The 21,145-nt window shown below is 37.3% G+C and overlaps 1 protein-coding gene across 4 annotated transcripts in view; it reads left to right on the top strand.

The window, feature by feature from the left end:
- Nucleotides 1-21,145, top strand: part of MAP3K15 (mitogen-activated protein kinase kinase kinase 15) — an 82,556-nt gene that overhangs the window by 46,386 nt on the left and 15,025 nt on the right. For all 4 annotated transcript variants that reach the window (XM_085051037.1, XM_085051045.1, XM_085051054.1 and 1 more), the window contains 12 exons: nucleotides 4,306-4,476; nucleotides 5,326-5,438; nucleotides 6,456-6,615; nucleotides 7,213-7,363; nucleotides 7,765-7,872; nucleotides 9,184-9,233; nucleotides 12,154-12,249; nucleotides 13,671-13,758; nucleotides 16,755-16,888; nucleotides 17,487-17,614; nucleotides 19,300-19,430; nucleotides 19,732-19,837. In XM_085051037.1, coding sequence (XP_084907163.1) covers nucleotides 4,306-4,476; nucleotides 5,326-5,438; nucleotides 6,456-6,615; nucleotides 7,213-7,363; nucleotides 7,765-7,872; nucleotides 9,184-9,233; nucleotides 12,154-12,249; nucleotides 13,671-13,758; nucleotides 16,755-16,888; nucleotides 17,487-17,614; nucleotides 19,300-19,430; nucleotides 19,732-19,837 — 1,436 coding nt within the window. The remainder of the gene's footprint in view (nucleotides 1-4,305; nucleotides 4,477-5,325; nucleotides 5,439-6,455; nucleotides 6,616-7,212; nucleotides 7,364-7,764; nucleotides 7,873-9,183; nucleotides 9,234-12,153; nucleotides 12,250-13,670; nucleotides 13,759-16,754; nucleotides 16,889-17,486; nucleotides 17,615-19,299; nucleotides 19,431-19,731; nucleotides 19,838-21,145) is intronic.

Below are 21,145 nucleotides of genomic sequence, written 5' to 3' on the forward strand. Positions count from 1 at the left end.
CCCCCCTCCCTCTTACGAACCTATAGTATTCACCCCCTTTCCTCCTTTACAATCCACAAGCCAAGTGGGGGGGGGGATGTGGGGCCTCTTTTCAGTCAACAGAGCAGATTCTCAAATTTGTTCATCACTACAATTCTTCTACTACAAATACTCTTTATCTCTACTTGTTTCTCTCTCTCTCTCCAGACAGTTTTGTGCTCTCATCCCCACCCTCTTAAGAAGCAGTCTCTGCACTCACTCCCCCCTTCCCTCTTTCCAAACCAGCAACACAGACAGGGGGCAGGTTGAGGGGTCCTCTGGTCAGTCCAATCAGGAAAAGAGGTTCTCTACTTAGCCAGGGGTCCTTCCCACAAGAGACAGTTCTCTGGGAACTTCTTTGGCGTGGGTCCAATCTCACGAGCAACATCCCGCCCGAAATTCTGCTGCAACATGAGTCTTTTGTCCATAAGGTGCTGTGCAGACTCTCCCGAGCTGAGGCCAGGCTGCTTCCATGCCAGGAGCAAGGCCTTTCTCTCCCTTGCAAGGCCTTTGCAGTTTTAACTCTTAAATGAGACTCCCACTGGTTCACAGTCTTTTCCAGGCATCCGCCTGCCCTTCTGGCGTGGGCTGTGGGCAGAACTTCTGCACTCCTGTGAACTCCATGGGCTGCAGGGGGACCTCCTGCCACCCCATGGCCTTCACTGTGGCTTGCAGAGGGTTTTCAGCTTCAGCACTGGAGCACCTCCTCCCCCACCTTCTTCACTGACCTTGGCACTCTCCATGCTGTTCTCCCTCTACATATTTTCACCTCCACCTCCTCCTTCTCCAGCTACAAAGAAGTGAAAGAAGTGCGCGCCTGCTTTGTTTTGAATTTCTCTTAAATATGTTTTCACAGAGGCGTAACCAGCACCTCCAACTGGCCCAAACTTGGCCAGCAGCATGTCCATCACCTTCAGAGCCATCAGAGATTGGCTCTGCTGGCCTTGATGTAAAAACTTCCAGAACTTGCACTCAGGACACACAGGAGCCATCTTTGTGCCACACCCCACCCCTCAGACACCTCCCTAGGCCTACTAGAACAGCTTCTGAGGGGTCCAAATTTCTCCTAGATGTTAAAAACACTTCACTGATGTTTTGGGCCAATCAAAACCACCACAACTGTGATTAGTTATTCTAAAAACTGTGCCACTCAAACCCAGAAAAAATATGAAGAGTAGCTCACATTTCACTGGGTGTGTATGCAAACTTCTTTAAGGTGGGATGTATCTTTTCCCAGATGTGGAGAGTTTAAGAGATTGTGTGTTGAAGAGCACCATTGAAAAATGCTTATTTCAAAATTCTGTTTTGTTCCTCAAGTTGACTTGTTTGTGTGATACCATGAGGGACGTTTGTATTTCAGTGCAAGATGGCCTGTAACCACCAAGGAGCAGTAAAATGAACTGGTAGGGTCCTTTCTGGTGTAGCCTATTGGGATTCTGCTCTGGATTATAAAATTTCGTATTCAGGGGATGTACTTTGCAAATCTCATCTGGTGCACCAAGTTAATCCATAAAGAGAACATTTTCTGCCTTTCTTCTCATGCCTGAGCATCATCCTATACAGTACTTCAGCTTTCCCTGTTCAGAGGGGCTGTGGCATCTCCATCCTTGGAGGTTTAATAGATTCAGTTTTTCAGACACAGCCAAGGCTGCCATGGTCTAGTGCTGCGAGATGGACCTGCTCTGAGAAGAAGATTCTATTAGATGACCTCCAGCAGTCCTTAATGACTTGGTTTTTTGTTATTTGTTCTAATGTGGCTTTAAATGGGGGCTGGGGAGCCTGGGGAAGCTGATACAGTTGAGATTGGTTAAAAAAAAAATAGAAGTCAGAGCTAAGCCTTGAGGGTTTAAGGTAATCTCTTCTACTGTATTGATAACACCACAGACCATTTCAAGGCACCTTGAAACAAATTATAAGGTCAGGCATGCAGACCTGACAAAGTGTGGAGTCTGAAATAAGAAGCAAAAATCTGTCTTGGTCAAGCGTAACAGGTTCTGCATACTATCCAACAGTATGTTTTCATACTGACTTCAGAGAATTTGCTTGTAGCCTATGTGATCGTACAGGCTGTTTGGTTTTTTCCTTATTTTGCCCTTAAATTTTGGGATTTAGAAGCTGGTAACTTCCCAAATTTGTAAATTATTATAATTGCTGTGTTGGTTTTTTATTACCCAATGAGCATTGAATTCTGCTGTAATGAAAAATTTGGTCTAATATAAAGATACCTAAACTGATTTTTGTTTAATAATATCCTGTTACATGAGTGTATACTTGTCATGTGCTAAATTTTGTTGAATTTAATTATTTGTAACAAAATTTCTTCCTTGTTAGAGAGAGATGTCTTTCATTTAAGTCCCCTAGTACAGTATTTATTTAGGGCTTGGTCCTTTGAAATGCTCTCCTACTGTTATATTTGCTGTGTACAGGTTCATCCTTTGATGACCAGAAATGTTAACCTGCATAATGTTCCATTTTAAGCAGTATCTTGCTTTGTTTATTGTGGTTTTTGTTTTGTTACACTTTTTTCAATCAGTACATAACACCTCTTTGTGTTAACATTAACAATTAACCTGTTTTCACACAAGGCAGACTTGAGTCAAGTCTGGCAAAGCAGTGATTTTTAGATCTTATGTTCCTATGCTAAAGTGCTCTACATAGGTTATAGTTGTGCATTTCTGGTGTTTTCAGGAAGAGCTCAGAACATATGCCAACTTCTGTGATTACAATATACAAGACCAGGGCGCTGCTTATTGTTAATTTTAGGGTCTAATTTTTTTCTAAGCTCTGTTTACTCAATTTTCTCTGTGTTAATATTAACAGCAGTGAAGCTTGGGTACTCTTAGTGAAAGAATCTGGTTTGTTCAGAAGAGGTTTGGTTAGAGCATTCTGCCCTGTGCAATGGATTTACCCCCACAGTTTTTACCTCCTGTTTATTTCTTGTAAAACCCAAAAAGATACTTTCTCCTTGTGTGCTCATTAAAGAAGACCAGTATTTATTTCAGAGCAGTTAATGTGAAGAAAAAAATGCTTTAAAAATATTCAAGTACTTGATGTGGAAGTTTATGCTCTGCCAGGAACATCAAAGGCAGGATAAAGCCTGCACAACCAACTACAAATCTGTTTAATCTTATTAGATGTCCTCTACCACCTAACATGCACAGAAGCCTGAATTTTGCTACAGATGTGTTGTTACCGGTTTTATTGCATCAGCTGGTCACCTAGGGAACAGAGCCACTTTACAGTAAATATTAATCCTTTTGGGGCATGCAAGTAATAAATTTGCCAGAAACCATTATCTGCTACTGGTATTGCTGACAAAGTTGTCATAGTCCTTGTAGGCCTCTTCATGGATACCTAGGTAGGGATTGGAAAATTGTAAACAGTTCTAAAAAGGGGTTGGTAAATATTTTAAATCTCTCTGGTGATGAAAAAAAAGTGTTGAAGAGGCTATTAAACTCTTAAGATGTGTTTGCATTACTCTTGCAAATAGACTTTCTTGTTTGTTCTATGTGACTTTTTGCAGTAAATATTGAGTTCTAAACTCAGAAAAACAGCAAGGTAAATCGAGGCAAAAATTCTGACTGTTTAATAATAATAAGGAATGGAAATGTTATTTAATCACTGTTTTCTTACTAATACAATGGTTATATATTTGTCAAAAGATGCTGTATGACTGCTGTTTGTTTTCAAAGTATTTTTCTTATCTGAAGAATTTTAATTAAGAAATACAGTTAAATTTCGTCCTCTTGTCGTAGTTCAAAGGCTCCATATTGAGCTCTGTCATTCTTTTGGGTAAGACTGGATTGGCCTCTCTTCCCCCTCAGTTAGTTGGTATTTCCTGGTCTTGGTTCTGGATCCTCTGGATTCAAGATTACAAATCTTGGACATAGCTGCATGATCTGTCACGCTAAATGCTGAAAATGGCCATTTTTGTTAAGTGTTGTCAGGAACAAACACTGAACAAGCACTCTTTTCTCTTTGCAGGATGTGCAGAGTCTGTCTGTGTATGCAGGAAGGAATCAAATTAGATGGGAGATTTTTATCATAGAGGAGTTCTGGGTTTGTGTCAGTTCTTATGTGAGCTACACCTAGAGACCAATGACAGGAGAGTAAATTTGGGTTTTATCAGTCAGCCAACAATCGTGCATCAGTGTGAATAAAGTCAACTGTATGTATATCAGGGATGGATAGGTTGTGGGATAGATGAGGGATTCTCTTGTTCTCCCATCTTGCAGTTAGTGTTTCAGGTCTGAATTAATTTATTTTATTCTCTGTATTTGATTTCAGAAGAAATAATGCAGGTGACAGAGAGAAGGCACTGCAAGTTATGCTTCAAGTCCTGCAGACATGTGATCACCCTGCTCCAGACATGTTTTGCTTATGTGGGAGGATCTACAAGGATATGTTTCTTGATTCTGACTGTAAAGATACCAAAAGTCGAGATCATTCCATTGAATGGTAACAGAAAAAACCCACAAAAAATCTGTTTAAAAACATTTTCAGACTTCTGGATACGAAAAGCAGGGCTGTAATAATTAGAGGATCAGTTGCTCTACTTCTCTTTTTTTCAGGATCCTGTTTGAAGTCGTGGTTTACTGAGCATCAGATCTTTGTATACGTATTTCCTTGCTTCTCTTTATAAACTCCTGGAAATTGAATGATGCACTTCATTGGGAGAGACATAGATTAACCTGTGTCTTTGTAGAGGAAATGTACAATTAAAGTGTCTCATGGCCAAAATTAAATACAAGTGAGATCATGGACTTATGCTGGTCCTCTGTGCAAGGATGGTTTCCATGCTGGATCCCTAGGAAATGCAATGATCTACTGTATATAAGGAAAAACAGTGATAAACTGTGTTATAAATTTTCCTAAGAAATTAAGGCATGCATTTGCACATAGGCTCTCACTGACATACTGTTCACATAGGTATGTTTGTGTCATCATATAAATTACTTCTGAGTACAATAATTTTAGCAATGTGGGTTTGTACAGTAATTATGAAATATTCTTCCCACCACCTTTCTTTCCCTCCCTGTGCAACATGGATGGGTGATAATGAACATGAAAGCTTCAGGTGGATCTCTGGATCCTGCACCAGTTAGTGGCAGGCACTCAACCTGTGCTAGCTGTGTCACAGTTACCTTTAATGAACATGAAGCTTTAAAACAAAGGGCTTGGGGCCATTGGTGCCAACTAGCCATATAATCTTCACAGTAAATCAATAGCTTAAAATACTTACCAAAACGTTGCAATATTTCAGTTGTCATAAACAATGAGATGTTAGTTCTTGACTCTTCTCTGCAGGTATCGCAAAGGATTTGAACTCCAGCCAACTCTATATTCTGGAATTAACCTTGCAGTTTTGCTGCTTGTTGCAGGACAACAGTTTGAAAGCTCAATGGAACTGAGAAAAATAGGTAAATATCCACACACAGTGCCCCAGGCAAGTTTTCTGCCTCCCTATGAAGAAAACAAAATACTTACAGTGATGGGTTGCATAGACAGAAAGGTGGTTCAGGCTTTTTAGTGGTGAATCTTGGATGGCAGTCTAGAGCACAGGGATCTTGAAGGGACATTTTTATTCTGGCTGCCTTGGAGCAGCTTTCTGGTAACATGGCCCATCTAAAGGGCCCCAGAGATGGGAAAAGAACAGAGGACCAACTTCAGCACCACCTGTAAATTGCCTTTACTGCACCACAGAGATTACCCCATTGCAGAGCCAGCAGGGCACAAAGACAGGAAGAGAAAGTGTGGCCCAGTTCTCCTCAGGAATGCCAGGAAAGGTTCCAAAAGGCCTCTGTTGTCACTGAGTTGAGAGATCCACAAGAAGTATTGTCTGGAAGGATCTACCAGGACAGTTACCTGTCTGCATAGAGTCAGTCATATCTTCCATCTATGTGCTAACTAAAACACATCACACATTCACAAAGAAATCTCATGATAGATATACAGATCTTCCTAGAAAGACGGTAGTTGAACATTATATTTTGAATCTGGTCTCATCTGAAATGTGCATTGAGCCTTAAACGTTAGGGCAAAGGTGGCTTTAAATCATTCCCCTGACTCTGCTCTGGGGTAGACTTGTGTGAACCTCTAGCCATGGATCTCTTGCAGTAAATGCAAATGAGGACACAGATTTGTGCATCTTACACTGAGAATCAGGAGGCACATAGCCCAGACAGGAAGCAAAAGAGGTTTTTCAGCACTGTGTAGTAGGAGTTCTGACTTTCTGAACTGTACTGGGGGTGTGATTTGCAGATCCTGCCTCTGTGTTGTGCAATGTTGTTTCCTGGGGAAAACTTACTCCACTTTGTTTTTATCAGTAATGCTTAATCAAGTCTTAAATTAGACATCTACTGATAGACTTATCAGTAAAAAACACAAAAGAGTGTTTTACTGATAGAAAATTGTGGTTTCTAATTGAAATTTTACAGGTGTACGGTTAAACAGTTTGTTGGGAAGAAAAGGAAGCCTAGAAAAAATGAACAATTACTGGGATGTGGGACAGTTCTTCAGTGTGAGCATGCTGGCTAATGATGTTGGTAAAGCAGTACAAGCAGCAGAGAAGCTTTTTAAGCTGAAACCTCCAGTGTGGTATGTGGTAGAAGGCTGTAGCTCAAGTACTAAACTGTGGGGAAATATACAAATTTAAAAAATCTTGCAGTCACATGGATAACTTAACTGCATTTTTCCATCTTAGATTGTTTGCAACTCTGACTTTACACTCTGTTCTTTTATTATGGGAAGGAAGGGGGAAGGTAAGAAGTTATCCAACATTGTCAGGTTTATATCCCATTGAAGCACATATTTTATAAGAAAGAATTTGGAAATTAGTAATGACTCCTACTGAAAAGATTGTGAAACCATTGTTTCCAGAGTTTAGCTAGCTGCTACTTCCCTCCCCCACCATCTTCTAGCTCATCATATCCTTTCTAATCCCCATGTAACTACTTGTGTTAACTATACCCATTTGCAAAAAGCTATTCGTGAACATCCATGTGACCTTGTGACTTAAGGCATTGTCTAAACTTGCTATTCTTTCCAGAAATCTGTAAAAATCAACACTACCATTTCCATTATGGTAGCTTTTAAAACACATTTCATTTTGGATGTCTGAGTCAGTTAAGTGGTTTTAAAATCTGGTCAAATTTTGTTTTCTCTCTGTTAACTCACTAATTCAATACATTCCAGGTACTTGAAATCATTAGTTCAGAATCTGATGTTAATTCAGCGTTTCAAGAAACTCACCATAGAACATTCTCCTAAACAAGAGAGATTGAATTTCTGGCTAGATATAATTTTTGAGGCAACGAAAGAAACAACTAATGGACTGAGATTTCCAGTAAGATGTTATGTCCAAACAAGTTTTGTATGATTTATGTTTCTGGATAGGATATTACAAGAATTGGAAGACTCTAAACACAGTACTTAAAAACTTAGCTGCCTGTTATTTCACTGCATGAACCAAACTCCTGTACTCTCTTAATCTTTATGCTATTAAAAAAAAAATTACCCCCCACCATGAAAACATTCTAAGAAATACTTGTAAGTTTCCTATTGTGATAATACTATTCTGTTGTTCATAATAACGCAGACTTTTCCTGCCTTTTCTTGCCCTCCTCTCTCCCTTGGAAATATTTTAGGCCTTACTTCAAAATTACCTGTAATCTGTATCAGAGCATCTGAAGATACTGTAGTGTGTTAGCTGCTGGTTTATTAAGGAAAAATTCTCTCTCTCCTCAGGTTTTGGTGATAGAACCAACTAAAGTCTACCAGCCTGCATATGTTTCAATCAACAGTGAAGCAGATGAGAGCTCTCTGTCTTTGTGGCATGTCTCTCCCCCTGAAATGGTAAAACTGCCAGCAGATGTCTTAAATGTACTCTGATTAATTGTGCATGAAGTAGATTTTGGAGCACTTTACAATAATTTAAAATTTGCTACATTTCTGTGAAGCCCAAGCTTCAGTATCAATTTTGTGCAGATACGAAAGTTGACATTTTACAGAGAAAGTAAGAGGAGTGACTATGATTACAACTCAAGTGGCTTTGATGGCATTTGGTTTTAACTTATCTTGACCATGTCTCTTAGAAATGCATGGGTTATTTGGTCTGCTCATAATATTTCTCATTAGAATTCTGTCATTTTTGTTAAGATGCAGCTCAAAGTTAGATTAAAATTAAAGCTAAAGCCCAGTATTGTGTTTAGTGTTTTAGACATTTTAAACTTTTACAACTGTAATATTAGAAACTAGAAAAAATGGCAGCCTGTGATAAAGAACTGTCGAGAAATAAAATATTTGGTGTCTTGGATTATTGGATAAGGCATAGGGGATTAAGAAAGGAGTAGGCACAGTTATGGACAGTGTTAGCTCTTCACATTGAAAGACTTGAAATCTGCAATGTATTTTACCACACTTTGTTAATATTAGAACAACATAGATGGAGAACAGACTGAAAACAGAGAGGCCAAGTGTGGAAAAGATGCATGTTGGAGCAGGACAAGACCACATAATTACCTGGATCTGTGAACAAATTTGCCAGTTCATTGTTCCACTTCACTGTTTCAAAGTGAATATTTCTGACACAACTTTGCTTTATGGAACATGTTTTTGGTGCATATCTGACATTACTAAGTAAGATCCAGCTATTAGCTATAATTAGATTTATGGAGAGCTACAGTCCTAAACACAGGCTGTCCTTCCTCTGTTTTGCCTCCAGTGTGTTCCCTGGGCCAAAGTTGTTGGCCCAAAACCTCTTAGGGAGATGGGTGAATTTGCCTTTCCCTTTGAGCCCAGATAAGAGCAGGGCATAGTCTGCTCCATGTTTAATGTGAAATATAGATGTATTGCATCAAAACATAATGTTTGGTAAATTGTGCTGCATAATTTATTTTTCAGATTCAATTTTACATGAGGATTTGCAGCCTTTCCTTCCATCCTGTGCCATGTATATTATTTTTTTTCTAATGAGTAAAATAGCAATTTATGTATAAGTTCTTTACCCATGTATCAATCTTATTTTGAAATATGGCAAAAAGTAAGAGAGAAGGAGAGAAAGAAAGATGTTGTAAAAGCTTTCTTTTGCTTACCATGCTGTGACTTTGTTTTCAGTATTAAGTCAAGGTTAAACTGTGGTTGATTGTCTCTCTTTGTTCTTTACAGAAACAGATTCATGAATGGAATTTTACAAATTCTTCCATTCGGGGAATAAGGTTGGTATGTCAGAAAACAGTTCAGTGTCTTTTTGTGTACATTTTCTCTTGCCTTTAAGTGGGAAATATGGATTCTACCTTAAATCTCTCTCTTTAAATTCCCTGTTATAAAAGCTTGTTCTATCCAGCCTGCCTTGAAATGTTACAGAAGAGTTTGCCTTTCCATGCATGGGCAGAGCTGTATATTTCTCATAGGAACTCATCTAAGAGGGGTGTGTGGTTGTCTGTATTATCTGGTAGACTTCCTTGTTTTCAATTATGTTACTGATTTTTGTATATTTTGCTAAATGGTTCGGTGAAGTTACTGCAATCTCTGCATTTAAAAATACGGAGGGCAGAAGGAAAGAAGAGCCCTTAGCTCTTTTTGCTTCCTTCCATAAGTGAAAAAAGAGTTTTTTCTTTTTTCCTTTAAGAAAAGGAAACCATGGTATCTATTTTCTATTTGTAATTCAGAAATGCTTCTGTTATGGCTTTATTTAAAAACCTGCTAGCTAAGGCTTGGATTATTAGAGAAATAAATGAGGCATAAATGTAGTTTTTGCTGAGGACAGGAAAGAATTCTTTCTCAAGGACTAGCCTTTAAATGGTTGATACAGTTGTATTTTGTGATGCCTAGATTAGTGAAAACACTAATCACAAGTAAATGGGTCAAAATATTAGTACCAAAAAAGATCAGAATATTATATAGAAAGAACAGGATTGATCTGAGAACTGAAAGGATAGAAAATACTCACATTTGTGGTTAACAATTGCAAAGTGCGTGACTACATTTAGAAGGTAGCTTATGTATATTAAGTTGGGCTGCCAGAAAGGTGAGAGGCAGAACAGCAAAGAGGAATGTAAATGAAACCTATCTCCTCTCTGTCTGAATTATGCAGGCTGCAGCTAAAAACCAGAGGAACCTTAAGTACAGGAAACACCAGGTGGACTTTTGCCTTCTCTCTGAGCTCCTGAGTCACTACATTGGCAGATCTGGCCTTTCTAGGGACATAAGTGACTGTTGTCTGAGGCCACTTGTGTGAGTGTGTAAGCTCAAGTGCTTGACAAACCTTCTGGTTCAAGTACAAGAATAAATTCAGATGCCTAATGTGTTCTGTAGTTCTGAAAGGACAGGGCTTCTAGGCTTCGATCTTCACTCAGAGTGCCCTAATTTGTAGGTTCCAAGTTTGTCTTCCCTGAACTTGTATAATTTGTATTATTTGCCTAAACAAATAAGCTCACTGAAGCAGTATTTCTCTGAATAATGTGAGTGGTGATTGAAAACCTAAAGCTGGATTTGGACATGGATTCTACCATAACTCCAGTATTTTCTTCTGGAAAAAAACAAACCAGGTTTTGGTTTAATTGAATTTTATATGGTATTTTATTCTACTACTCCAATGCAATGTGAATTACTGAAGTCTGTGGAACTGAAAGAGCATAACTCAGCATAAAGTTTCTGTACCATATTAATTACCTTCAGTCAAGACAATGCACAGAAATCAATTTTTGAGAAAGATAACTTTAATCAAAAGGAAGCAAGCAATTAATTTCATTTGCTTTGGTTTTTAATCACTGCTGAGGATTACAAAACTCAAAGAGGCAATCTTTTTTAAATTTAGTGGAATTAGATGTTTGCTTTGTGACAAATTAAAATTGCTATGCTTTTGAAATTGCATTGGTTAAAAAAAATTGTGGTCTCAGTTAACATACACTCTTATCAAAAGCCCTTAAATTGTTTTTATGCTAACCAGTTCATCTTATATACCACATACATGACACTGTTTATAATTAAATATTGTTACTCAGATACTCTCTTGTCTATCCAGTATTTGCCTCTGGAAGAATCACCTTTGTCTCTTAGTCCTCATGTCAGATATGTGCTTACCTGAGTTGTTAGACTAGAAATTGCTAAATTAAATGAAACTAGAGAATGGCATAGTGTATTTTCACATATTTCTAAAAAGGTCTTCAGGCAAAATTCAGATTTTTTTTTAACATTTTCAATATTGTCCTTAATGATGCTCCAACAAATTGATCATGTAATGTGGCAACTTTACTATAGTCTACTGTCATGTGTTTTAACTAACTGGCTCAGCATTGGAGCAAAATTGAAGAGTTTGACTAAACAGATCAGGCAAGAGTCTAAGAAATTTTATTAACTTAAGGCACAAAAATAGTTTGGTAAGGCTTACAACGTGTCAGTATTTATCAAAATACTGAAGTGCAAGTGTTTGGGATAAAAGATTAATTCCTAGATTTACTTTCATATTGATACTGTGTTTTATGGCATTTCACTTTTCACTTCAGTGCATTTAAATGGGATGTATGTGACACTGGCAAAACACAATATGCAATAAATAATCCCTTAGTTAGAATTATTGCTGCAATTGGAAGTAAATATTGGTCATCCCAAAACTTGTTTATCAGTGTTAAGGCCATAAAAAGTATTGACCAAGAAGGATCTGCTACATTGTTGGTATTTCCCAGTTCAGTTTTATTGTGGGAGCAATGGAATTATAAAAACCTGAAGTACTTTTTAATCATTAAAGAAAGATTTTCCAGATAGCTAAATTAGTGTCAAAGCAATTCACTTTCCACTGAGGTATCATCAGATACCAAGGAGTCAGATGGAATTGCGTAGAAGTGGAAGTGGAGGTGAACAACAAACCAACCTCAATGCACTTCAGATAAACTATTATTTTGCCAAAGTAAGTAGTAGCTTCTTTTTCAAATTGGAGATAGGATTATGGGATGTATAAATAAAGTGAAAACTCCTAGTTACAAGGAAAATATATTTGATTGCATACTGCTTCTCTGAGGTAATTAACTGTGAAAAAGATGTCTCTTAAGTGTTCATAATAAAAAAATAACTCCTCCTTGCACTATTTCTTCTAATAGTTATAACCAAAATAATATTTTCGTAATGTGAATTTTACAGCATTTCCAAATTTGATGAACGATGTTGTTTTCTCTATGTCCATGACAATTATGATGACTTTCAAATCTACTTTTCTACAGAAAACCAATGTAGTAGGTGAGTTCAGTTTGTGTGAGTGTTGCATGCCTCATCCATATCCTAAATAAAATTGATTTAGTAAAGATTGAAAACCAATATTTCTGCTTGAGAAACAGATAATTTATTTCTTCACTTATTTTTTCTTGATGAAGAAGCAATGTAAACTCGGTGATGTTTAAGGTGATGAGAGCACCCATTATACTTCCTGTCTGATTCTGATTAGTTTATCTACAAATCATTAGGTCTGAAAAATGTTTAAGTAGCTTAATCTAACTTATAACTATTATCTTATTTTTCTTTATCTTGGCTGTGTCATGTAAGGTACTACATTGTTTCAGGTTCCCTTAAGTGTCTTTTCAGTTGGATTTAAATAAAGGCATCTAAGTGTAACAAAACATTCTAACTTACATTGCGTCAAAGATCCATGTTAATTTACCCTGAGTGAAATATTTTCTGGTGATCTGTTGTCTCTAAAATGTAAGGAGGCTAGCTGAATTTCAGGGTTAAATCATTACAGACCAAATTCTGCCTTGTAACTCCTAGTTGCAAATACACCTTTTGAATTATGTAGGAGGGAGTTGTTAATAGACTTCGTTTTTGGAGTTTAATATTATATTCACTTTTTCTTGCAATAATTACTACCTATGTATTACATGGAATAAATTCAGGTTAAAGAAAGTTATTAACTTTGCAGAGCGCATTGCATAAAAGGTAAGAAACACTAAAATTAATGTTATCTCCTCAGCTTTAATTTGGCAGTGCAATTTGTGTGTCATGAAACATGGTCCCATTTTTCATGCCTTATTCAGTGCACTGCAGAAGTCAGTTCCAGAGATGTGTCTCTGTTAGTTAATGAAAGGGATGTATGAAATGAAATTATAAATATTTTGTAACATTTTTAAATAATTGTTTACCATTTCATATAGAATTTGGAAAAAAATTAGTGGCTCAGGCAGGGAACTACAGGAAAAAATGTTTAAAATATTTCCACCCTAGAGAACTAGAAACTAGTTAAAACTCTGTTCTTCTAACCATATTACTACTTTTATACTTTTGGCTTTCTGAAAGCCTGACAAGTAGCTACAACATCTGATTTTCTGAAATACTGACTAATCACACTTGCAGCCAAACGTACTGAAAAAAGTATTTGAGTTTGATCTTCAAAGATTTTACTGTGCAATTACAATAACAACTAACTATTGGGTTCTGCTACAGCAAATAAAATAATTTTATAAATAATGAGGATTTTCAGTGTCTGTTTGATGTTCTTCATCATTTAAAATGGGATAAATATGGAAAAGGTCAGTAATGAAAGAAACCTGTGAACATGCTAGTCAGTTTAGTAGCTTGAAAGCAAAGCCCAACTTGTGAGGAATCTGTTTAGTCTGCTTCCAAAAGGATATTCTTCTTTGATCTTGTGATGTTTATTTCTTTTTTAGATTCTGTGGTTTGGTGAAAGAAATTTTGTCTGATGCAGTTGGCAGTACTTTGGAACTAGAAGGAGAAATAGATGGAGACACATTGGAGGTATGTCAAGGATAAAACATCTAAGAACTCTGAAACTTGTTCTGTCTTCCCTGCACTTTTGTATCAGTATAGTAGAAAGATAAATAGCATTTAAACTCCTTAGTTGTATATGAAATTTAAAGTCTTACAAAATTATTTGTACATGAGATTTGTATTCATTTGAAAAACCACACATTTAATGAAGTGGGCCTGTTACTACTGTAAACTGTATAAATCCTTAATGAAGTGTGTTACTGTGTTTGTATTTTCTTGAAAACAGTGTATAGGTGAGAATCAACTGATATCAGCTGACTCAAGTGTATAAAAAAGATAAAATATTAAATAAATGCTAGGAAAAAGCTATTATAAAGGTACTTTAGTTTTTCTAGCTGTTACCTGATACCATTAATACTCCAGGTGATTGAATTTGACAGGCTTCTGTCCCAGAGATATTGCAGGTATTTAGGATCAGGTTAATACACTGTGCTTTTTTCTTATCACTGTAACATCCATATTAGGAATCCAGTAGCTTTAGGCTTTCTTTATAATTAGTACAGAGAGGAAAAGAGGAAAAACAAACGACTTGGAAAGGGTTATTCACATTTTATGTGGCCTCAGGTTGGGATAGGTGAATCCATGTCTTCATAAAACAAAGTGACTCATAGCAGAAGGCCACATTTGTAGCATTAAATACATACCCTGTGCATTTTTTATTTGTTTTAAAATCTGAAAAGCCACCATAGAAAATAGGTTGTAAGTTTTATTTCTGGTCAAGAAAATTTAGTCAATCTGATTAATAAGCATGAAAACCCTCCTGGGTTTTGGGATCTGAGCATCTTTCTGATTGTCTCATTCCAGCAATTCTCTTAGGCTTATGATTCAGAGCAGCTCTTCATGGTAGTGAGCCTTTTGTAGGAATTGAGGCTTCAGGAGAGAAAAAAGAAAGTATAAAACTCTCTGCTGTACTGTTGAATGTAGTTGCATATAGCAGGAAAGGTAAGTTTTTTACACTGAAGTTTGTTTCTTTGGCCACAGAATTCCTTCCTCAAGTGAAAGGGACAAATACACATGTCTTAAGCCAGGTTTAATACATACATCTGTGGTCTTGACTCATCTTCAGGGCTCTGCCTTGGTAAAGACAGGGCATCATCTCTAGCTGCAGGTTTTATATTGCATACATATGTACTCAGCTAATAGCAGGACAATCTCCACACGACACAGTCTGTTCAGCTCTATAACAGTCTCAGAGGATGTGAGCTCACCATGGCTTGAGCCTTTTAAAAACTAAACTGAAAAATCACTTGACAATGCATAGCACAAAACAGTCCTGCAGGAATGAATGACGCATGGAGATGTGACTACAGAAATTAATTTTTAATCTTTAAACTATATCATTCTACCTCTCTTGAAGTTTTCACAATTGTCACCTTGTACTTGCTGTCTTAGGTCAGGACACTAAAACAGAAATTAGGATTTCTGAAGGGGAGAATTAATTAGTTTAGTGTATAAATGAACGAAGACACTTTATGCCTTTCTGCAGCTTGAGATCTTACATTTAAGATGAGACAACAAGGAAAATGCAGCTTTGTGTGGTCTTGATGGGCTTGACTACTACAGAGAAAGCAGTTTTTACTGTTGATAAACCAACTTTATATTTGGGGAAGAGGAAGAAATAACCTCATGCATAGTCTGGGGGAAGGAAATTTGATTTCAGTGAGAATTCTTATGAGAATGTTGTCACAAGGGTTAGTATATTTTGTGTATGAACTGCAGCCTAATTTTACAACTAGCAAGTATTTTGAAGGAGTGTGAATGTTGCAGTTTTTTCTGCCTTAAGGTATTCACTTCTGTATATTGATATGAAGAAGTTCCTATCACTTTAAGAGTACCTGCTGTACCCCAAATAGGGTATCCTAGAGAACACTCTGCCCTTCAGAAGGTCAGATATGAGCACTTGTTTACTTACACCTAATGGCTGGATTTCACAGCCAGTGGATCACTTATTCAGACTTCTGGCAACCAGCAGGGGTTTATTCAACATTTGTAGCTGTTGGGATGAGAAGAGGCAAATGTAAAGTGGCATCAAGTACATAAAAGCCCATTGAACTGTCTCCTAATTAGCACTGAACTCTAAATCCCAACCATTTTCATGTATCTTGTGAGAATATAGGTTTCTCTACAGTAATTAAAGGGTTGGCTTAGGACCAGTCTCTTGCAGATGGGGTTGCTGTCAATCCTAAATTCTGCAATGTGACTGCTGTCTTTTTTCTGCACAGTTTTATGTCATATGATAGCTGTGAAAGCTGGATATGCTCCCACCAAAGAACCTGACAAGTTTTGCATATGGCGTTTTGGGTCAGTTATGCCTATCGTGTAACGAGATTATGTTGTGAACCGCGAAGTGCTGAAATGCGGTAAATGAAACTGTGCTAAAGCTGTGCTCGCTCCAGTTCACTTCCACTGAGCAGAATATGCTGTTAGGATAAACGGCAGACAGCTTTGCTTTAGCACATTCCACACAGCAGCATGAAACTTGCCATCTCTGCTGAGGTGAAGGGGGGAGTGTCAGTGACACATGGACAGCGCAGCAGCAGAGCTGCAGTGTGAACTGGGAAGACACTTCAAAGAAATAGATCCCAAGTCTGCATTCTGTATCAGGGAGTTATATTGGACAAAGCAGAAAAAAAGGGCCATTGACAGAAAAGTCAGTGGTTATGGCCTTTGTAATAAGGTTTGTTGTTTGCTTTTTTAATAGAGAATTCACATGAAGCCCCAAACAATACCCTGCAGTTTTCCCATATGGGCATCCTCTTGGATGTGGGAAGATACTAGGGGAGGTCTGTGTACTCCTGATAATATCTGAGACTATAAACTGTCCAATACCTTTCTTAACTCTTTGCAAAAGTGCTCTTTCAACATCCTGTACTAAGTACATAACTGTGTTTAAGGCTCCCTGTAATGTCAAATGTTAGTGATAACAATTTCTGTCCTGCTTTGTTTATCTTTTCTGCTTGCAGTATGAATATGATTATGATGAGAATGGTGACAGGGTAGTTCTAGGGAAAGGTACTTATGGAATAGTTTATGCTGGAAGAGACATTAGCAACCAAGTCCGAATAGCCATCAAAGAAATACCTGAGAGAGACAGCAGGTAAGACCTAGTTCATTGTTGTGTATGCAGTTGTTTCTGAAAACTTGGCTCTTTCTTAGCATGTGTTTCTGTGTGGTTAGTTTATAAAATCCCAATATACTGAAATTCAATTATTATTTCCTCCTAGTATTGAACAGTACCTTTTTGAGAATAAAGACTTTGTATTTTGGGGGAAAACATATGTTATATGACATAAATATTACAGTTTAATAATCTGCATGTATGTCATAAATTCTAGAAGAAGACGTGTTTTTGGTTTCAAGTTGCAGTTGTATCTCATTTGTATTCGCTTTGGGGAGGGTGAAAATCAGGAGAGGAGCTCTGGAGTCAAAGACAGTGCTATGTATTGATACAGAAGACACACAAGTATAAATTCTTGGAGGGTATGTTTCTCCACCAGGGTTCCTCTTGAGACCTTTCTCTGTACTTTTTCTGAAATGGCAGTGAATCATGCTGCCTTTTGAAGGTCAGGGATGAGATATTTGCTGAGAATTGGATTGGTATCCCTAAAATCCATTCTGTTGTCAAACTAGCATTTAAGCATAGCCTAGAACCTTTTCCTGCATGATTAAATACTCCTTGGTTGTTTTTTTAATAGGTATTCTCAACCTCTTCACGAAGAGATAGCCCTGCACAAATATTTAAAGCATCGCAACATTGTCCAGTATCTTGGATCTGTTTCAGAAAATGGATACATCAAGATTTTTATGGAGCAGGTGCCAGGAGGTTTGTATCATGCTGAGTTTGGTCTGCCAAAGGAAAAGCATTTGGGACTCCAAATCTACTGGAAGTCAATAGATAAGCACTTAATGGTTTTGTGCACTGTATATGGCTTTTCTGCTGGGATGTTAACTGTATAAGTAATTTTTCTGATAGAAAGAGTAAATTTGAAGAGTATAGATCCCAGTATCCTCTCCACTTTCTGTAATTCTAAACCTAGAGAGAAGTCATTAAAAGTATTTGGTTTCAAATACTCACTTGTTATAAAATAGTGGAGTTAGAGCTGTGTAGTTCATTTAGCTCAAGTGTCTGAATGGTGACTGGAGCTTTCAGTGTAAGTTTCTCTTTGAGCAATAACACTGATAGAGCAATTAAGTTCTGTTTTATAACTCCTATATACAAAGCACTATTGTTTCCTAGGTAGATTAGAGATAAAAATGAGATGTGTTCCTTGCTCTTAATTTGCAGTTTTACTCCTCCAGCCTTCTCTTCAGCTGGAGGAAGAAGATGTGAAATCCCTGTGTAACCTCTCTACATGGTTTCCATCTCCCTCTTGATATTCACTCACAGTGGCAAGAATGTGTCAGAATAAGTGTTAAATTTTGCATGAATTTAATTTGCAAAATAAAAACAGAAATAAGAATAACAGGGCAGGGGGTGGGGGGAAGGTCAGATTTTCTTAGAAAGTTCCAGACACAAACATCCAAAGTGTAATTAAATACATTGAGGGCATTTAGGGATGTCAGGAAATTATTTAGTTTTTGAATCCTTGTGACCTTCCCAACTGAAAGCTAAGACACTTTGACCTGCATGATGCATGCAGATGTGATGAAGTTATAGCAACACTTCCAGTTGTTTTCCCACACTTGTTAGCAGTGTCAGCTGGTGTTATTTTCTGTTCACATATGCACAGTAAAGTGTGCTGTGATTAGTTGCCAATGGCAAGATATTACTGAACCAATTCAGAGATGTTAAACTCCATAGCCTGTCTTAAAAAGGAACCAGCTGTTCAGTTTGTGCAAGATTCTCTGAGGAAATTTCACTTTAGAAAGCTGTTGGTATGGATTGAAAGTTCCCTTAGCTGAATTTTTCTGGCCTTAAGTAGACCTACTGTAGTTAGTTTATTTTGTTCTTTATTTTGCCTCATCATTTAAATATTTGTGTTATTTAAAGATTAGTTTTTTAGAACTGGGGATGTGTGGATAGCCTATCTCCTACTCTGAACATGCATTCAGAGGGGTCTTTTCAAGAGAATATTTCCAGAATTTAATCCCACATTTGCAAGGAAAAGGCTCTTTCTGTTTTTTCTTCTACCCTCCCTGCTTCAATAAAATCAGCTTCTCTTTGCCCATACCTGTGGTTCACAAAGTACAGTGTACAACATGGTATGGTGTTACTTTTAGTCCTTGTTTCGTGGTAGTCTCAACAGTGAAGTGAGGGGTATGGATCCAGCCCTTCCATAACATTTATTCTTGTCATGGAAGTAAAACCTGACCTGGCAACTAAGAAACCAGTCCAGAGCAGCAGCAAATTATTTGCTTTGGGTGATCTAGCCAGAATTTGGCCTGATTATAGGTACTGCTTTTGTCTTGTATTAGGATGTTGTGCAAAGGCTTCATCCAGACTTAACTGTTTCATGTTCATTTGGGCATTTCTCTGTCTTGATACACTTTCTTCTTGAACTCCTGTAGGCAGCCTCTCAGCTCTCTTAAGATCCAAGTGGGGCCCAATGAAAGAACCTACAATTAAATTTTACACCAAGCAGATTCTGGAAGGCCTTAAGTATCTCCATGAGAACCAGATTGTACACAGAGATATAAAGGTAACTTTTCCTTCAGTGTGTCTTGTTTGATTTGCTTTTTATCTTATTTACTTCAGTTAGTTTTGCCCTAATCTGAAGTAGAATTTTAATAGGATTTCATGGAAGCTGAAAACAAAAGGAAAGCATTAACCAACTGCTTTTCCTGGTGCTCCTGGAATATTCATTTGTAGAAAGGTGTATTACAAAGTGCAAACTTGAATGAGTATTGAGATTGAGAATCTGCATTCATCTGTCTCCCCTCCCTGTTTGCTGCCTCCCTCCCTCCTTCCCTCCCCTCCTTCCTTCTCATATCCAACCACAGGGGGACAATGTTTTGGTGAACACCTACAGTGGAGTGGTTAAGATATCAGATTTTGGTACTTCCAAACGGCTGGCAGGAATCAATCCATGCACTGAAACATTTACAGGTAAGATTAATCTAGCAGAGTTTATAAGGGTTTTCATATTAGACTTAGCATTTGAGCCAAGAGACTCTTTGGGCTTGTGATGAAAACACTATTGGGTCTCTGTTTTCAGGGAAGAGTAAATGGGTGTGTGATTACCATGAACATAGGCTTGATAGCTTTCTTTACTTTGTTTTTTTTTTAATGTAAGTCTCTTCCATTTTACTTTTTCGGGGTAAAAGTTTTTTTTCTAAGGGTTCATTAAGTAGCACTCAATTTGTTGCAATTACATCTGGCAACACTTGAATACAGCAACCTTTTCATTTAACAATCTTGATATTAGTAACTTACACATGCACACTTTCTAGATATGTTTAAAAGTGTAGAAAACCAAACTCAAAGATATGAACCCTTTCAGTTTTGGGGTATTAATTATAAAACCTAAACAACTGACTAACAACAGTAAAAAGAACAGTTTATATGAAAATTTGAGGCTGATGTGTTACAGAAAAGCTTTCAATACAACAAGGTTGTAAAGACTTGTAATATTCAGGGAAAAGAAAAATTGCTAAGCAAAAAGGGAAACGCCACATAAAAAAATGAATACATGGTCACTTAGTTTCTCAGTTCTGTGATCAGTGGATGTAGGTAACATGCTGGTTTTGCTTGTTATATGGCGTTCGCAAATACTGCAAGCCTCTTACTTGCCTGCAGTTTAAGTAAATGGTACACAGACAAAGGTATCAGTCATGTGAGGAAGACAGAAAACAACAACCTTCACTTAAATGATAATCAAGACTTTCCTTTACCTATCTGGTGGTGAGTCTGCAGTTTCTCCAGCTTTCTTACAAAGGAAGCCATGAGAATAAAATTAAGATTCTGAAGTAACTTACCTTTCTCAGGTCTTTTTACTCATTATTAGCTAAGCTTGTGAATTGGAAAATAGCCCCATATTACATCATGATCTGAATATGCAGAATCAGCATATGATATCAGGATCTCATGAGGTCAACATCCCATCAGGTGCAGGCATTTTAAACAAATACATTTCCTTCAAAGCTATAAGCACAGTAGTTAGAATCAAATAAAGTTAGGAGTTCTTTAAAAGGAAGAGAAAATATTTTTCATGTTTGGAATTTCAAATAAAACATGTAGCTCTTCATTCTTATAACATCTAGAAGAAGAAATCTCTTAATTTTACAGATGCCACAACAGATAGATACACATGTGACAGAGAGCTGGCTAAATGCTGCCTTCTGAAGCTTTCCTTTAAGGAGGTTCACTATTTTTTTCCAAATACATGATTCAATAAATAATTTTCTTATCAGCCAT

This window comes from Lichenostomus cassidix, chromosome 1, assembly GCF_008360975.1.
Source record: "Lichenostomus cassidix isolate B80296 chromosome 1, HeHo_3.0, whole genome shotgun sequence".
NCBI lineage: Eukaryota > Metazoa > Chordata > Aves > Passeriformes > Meliphagidae > Lichenostomus > Lichenostomus cassidix.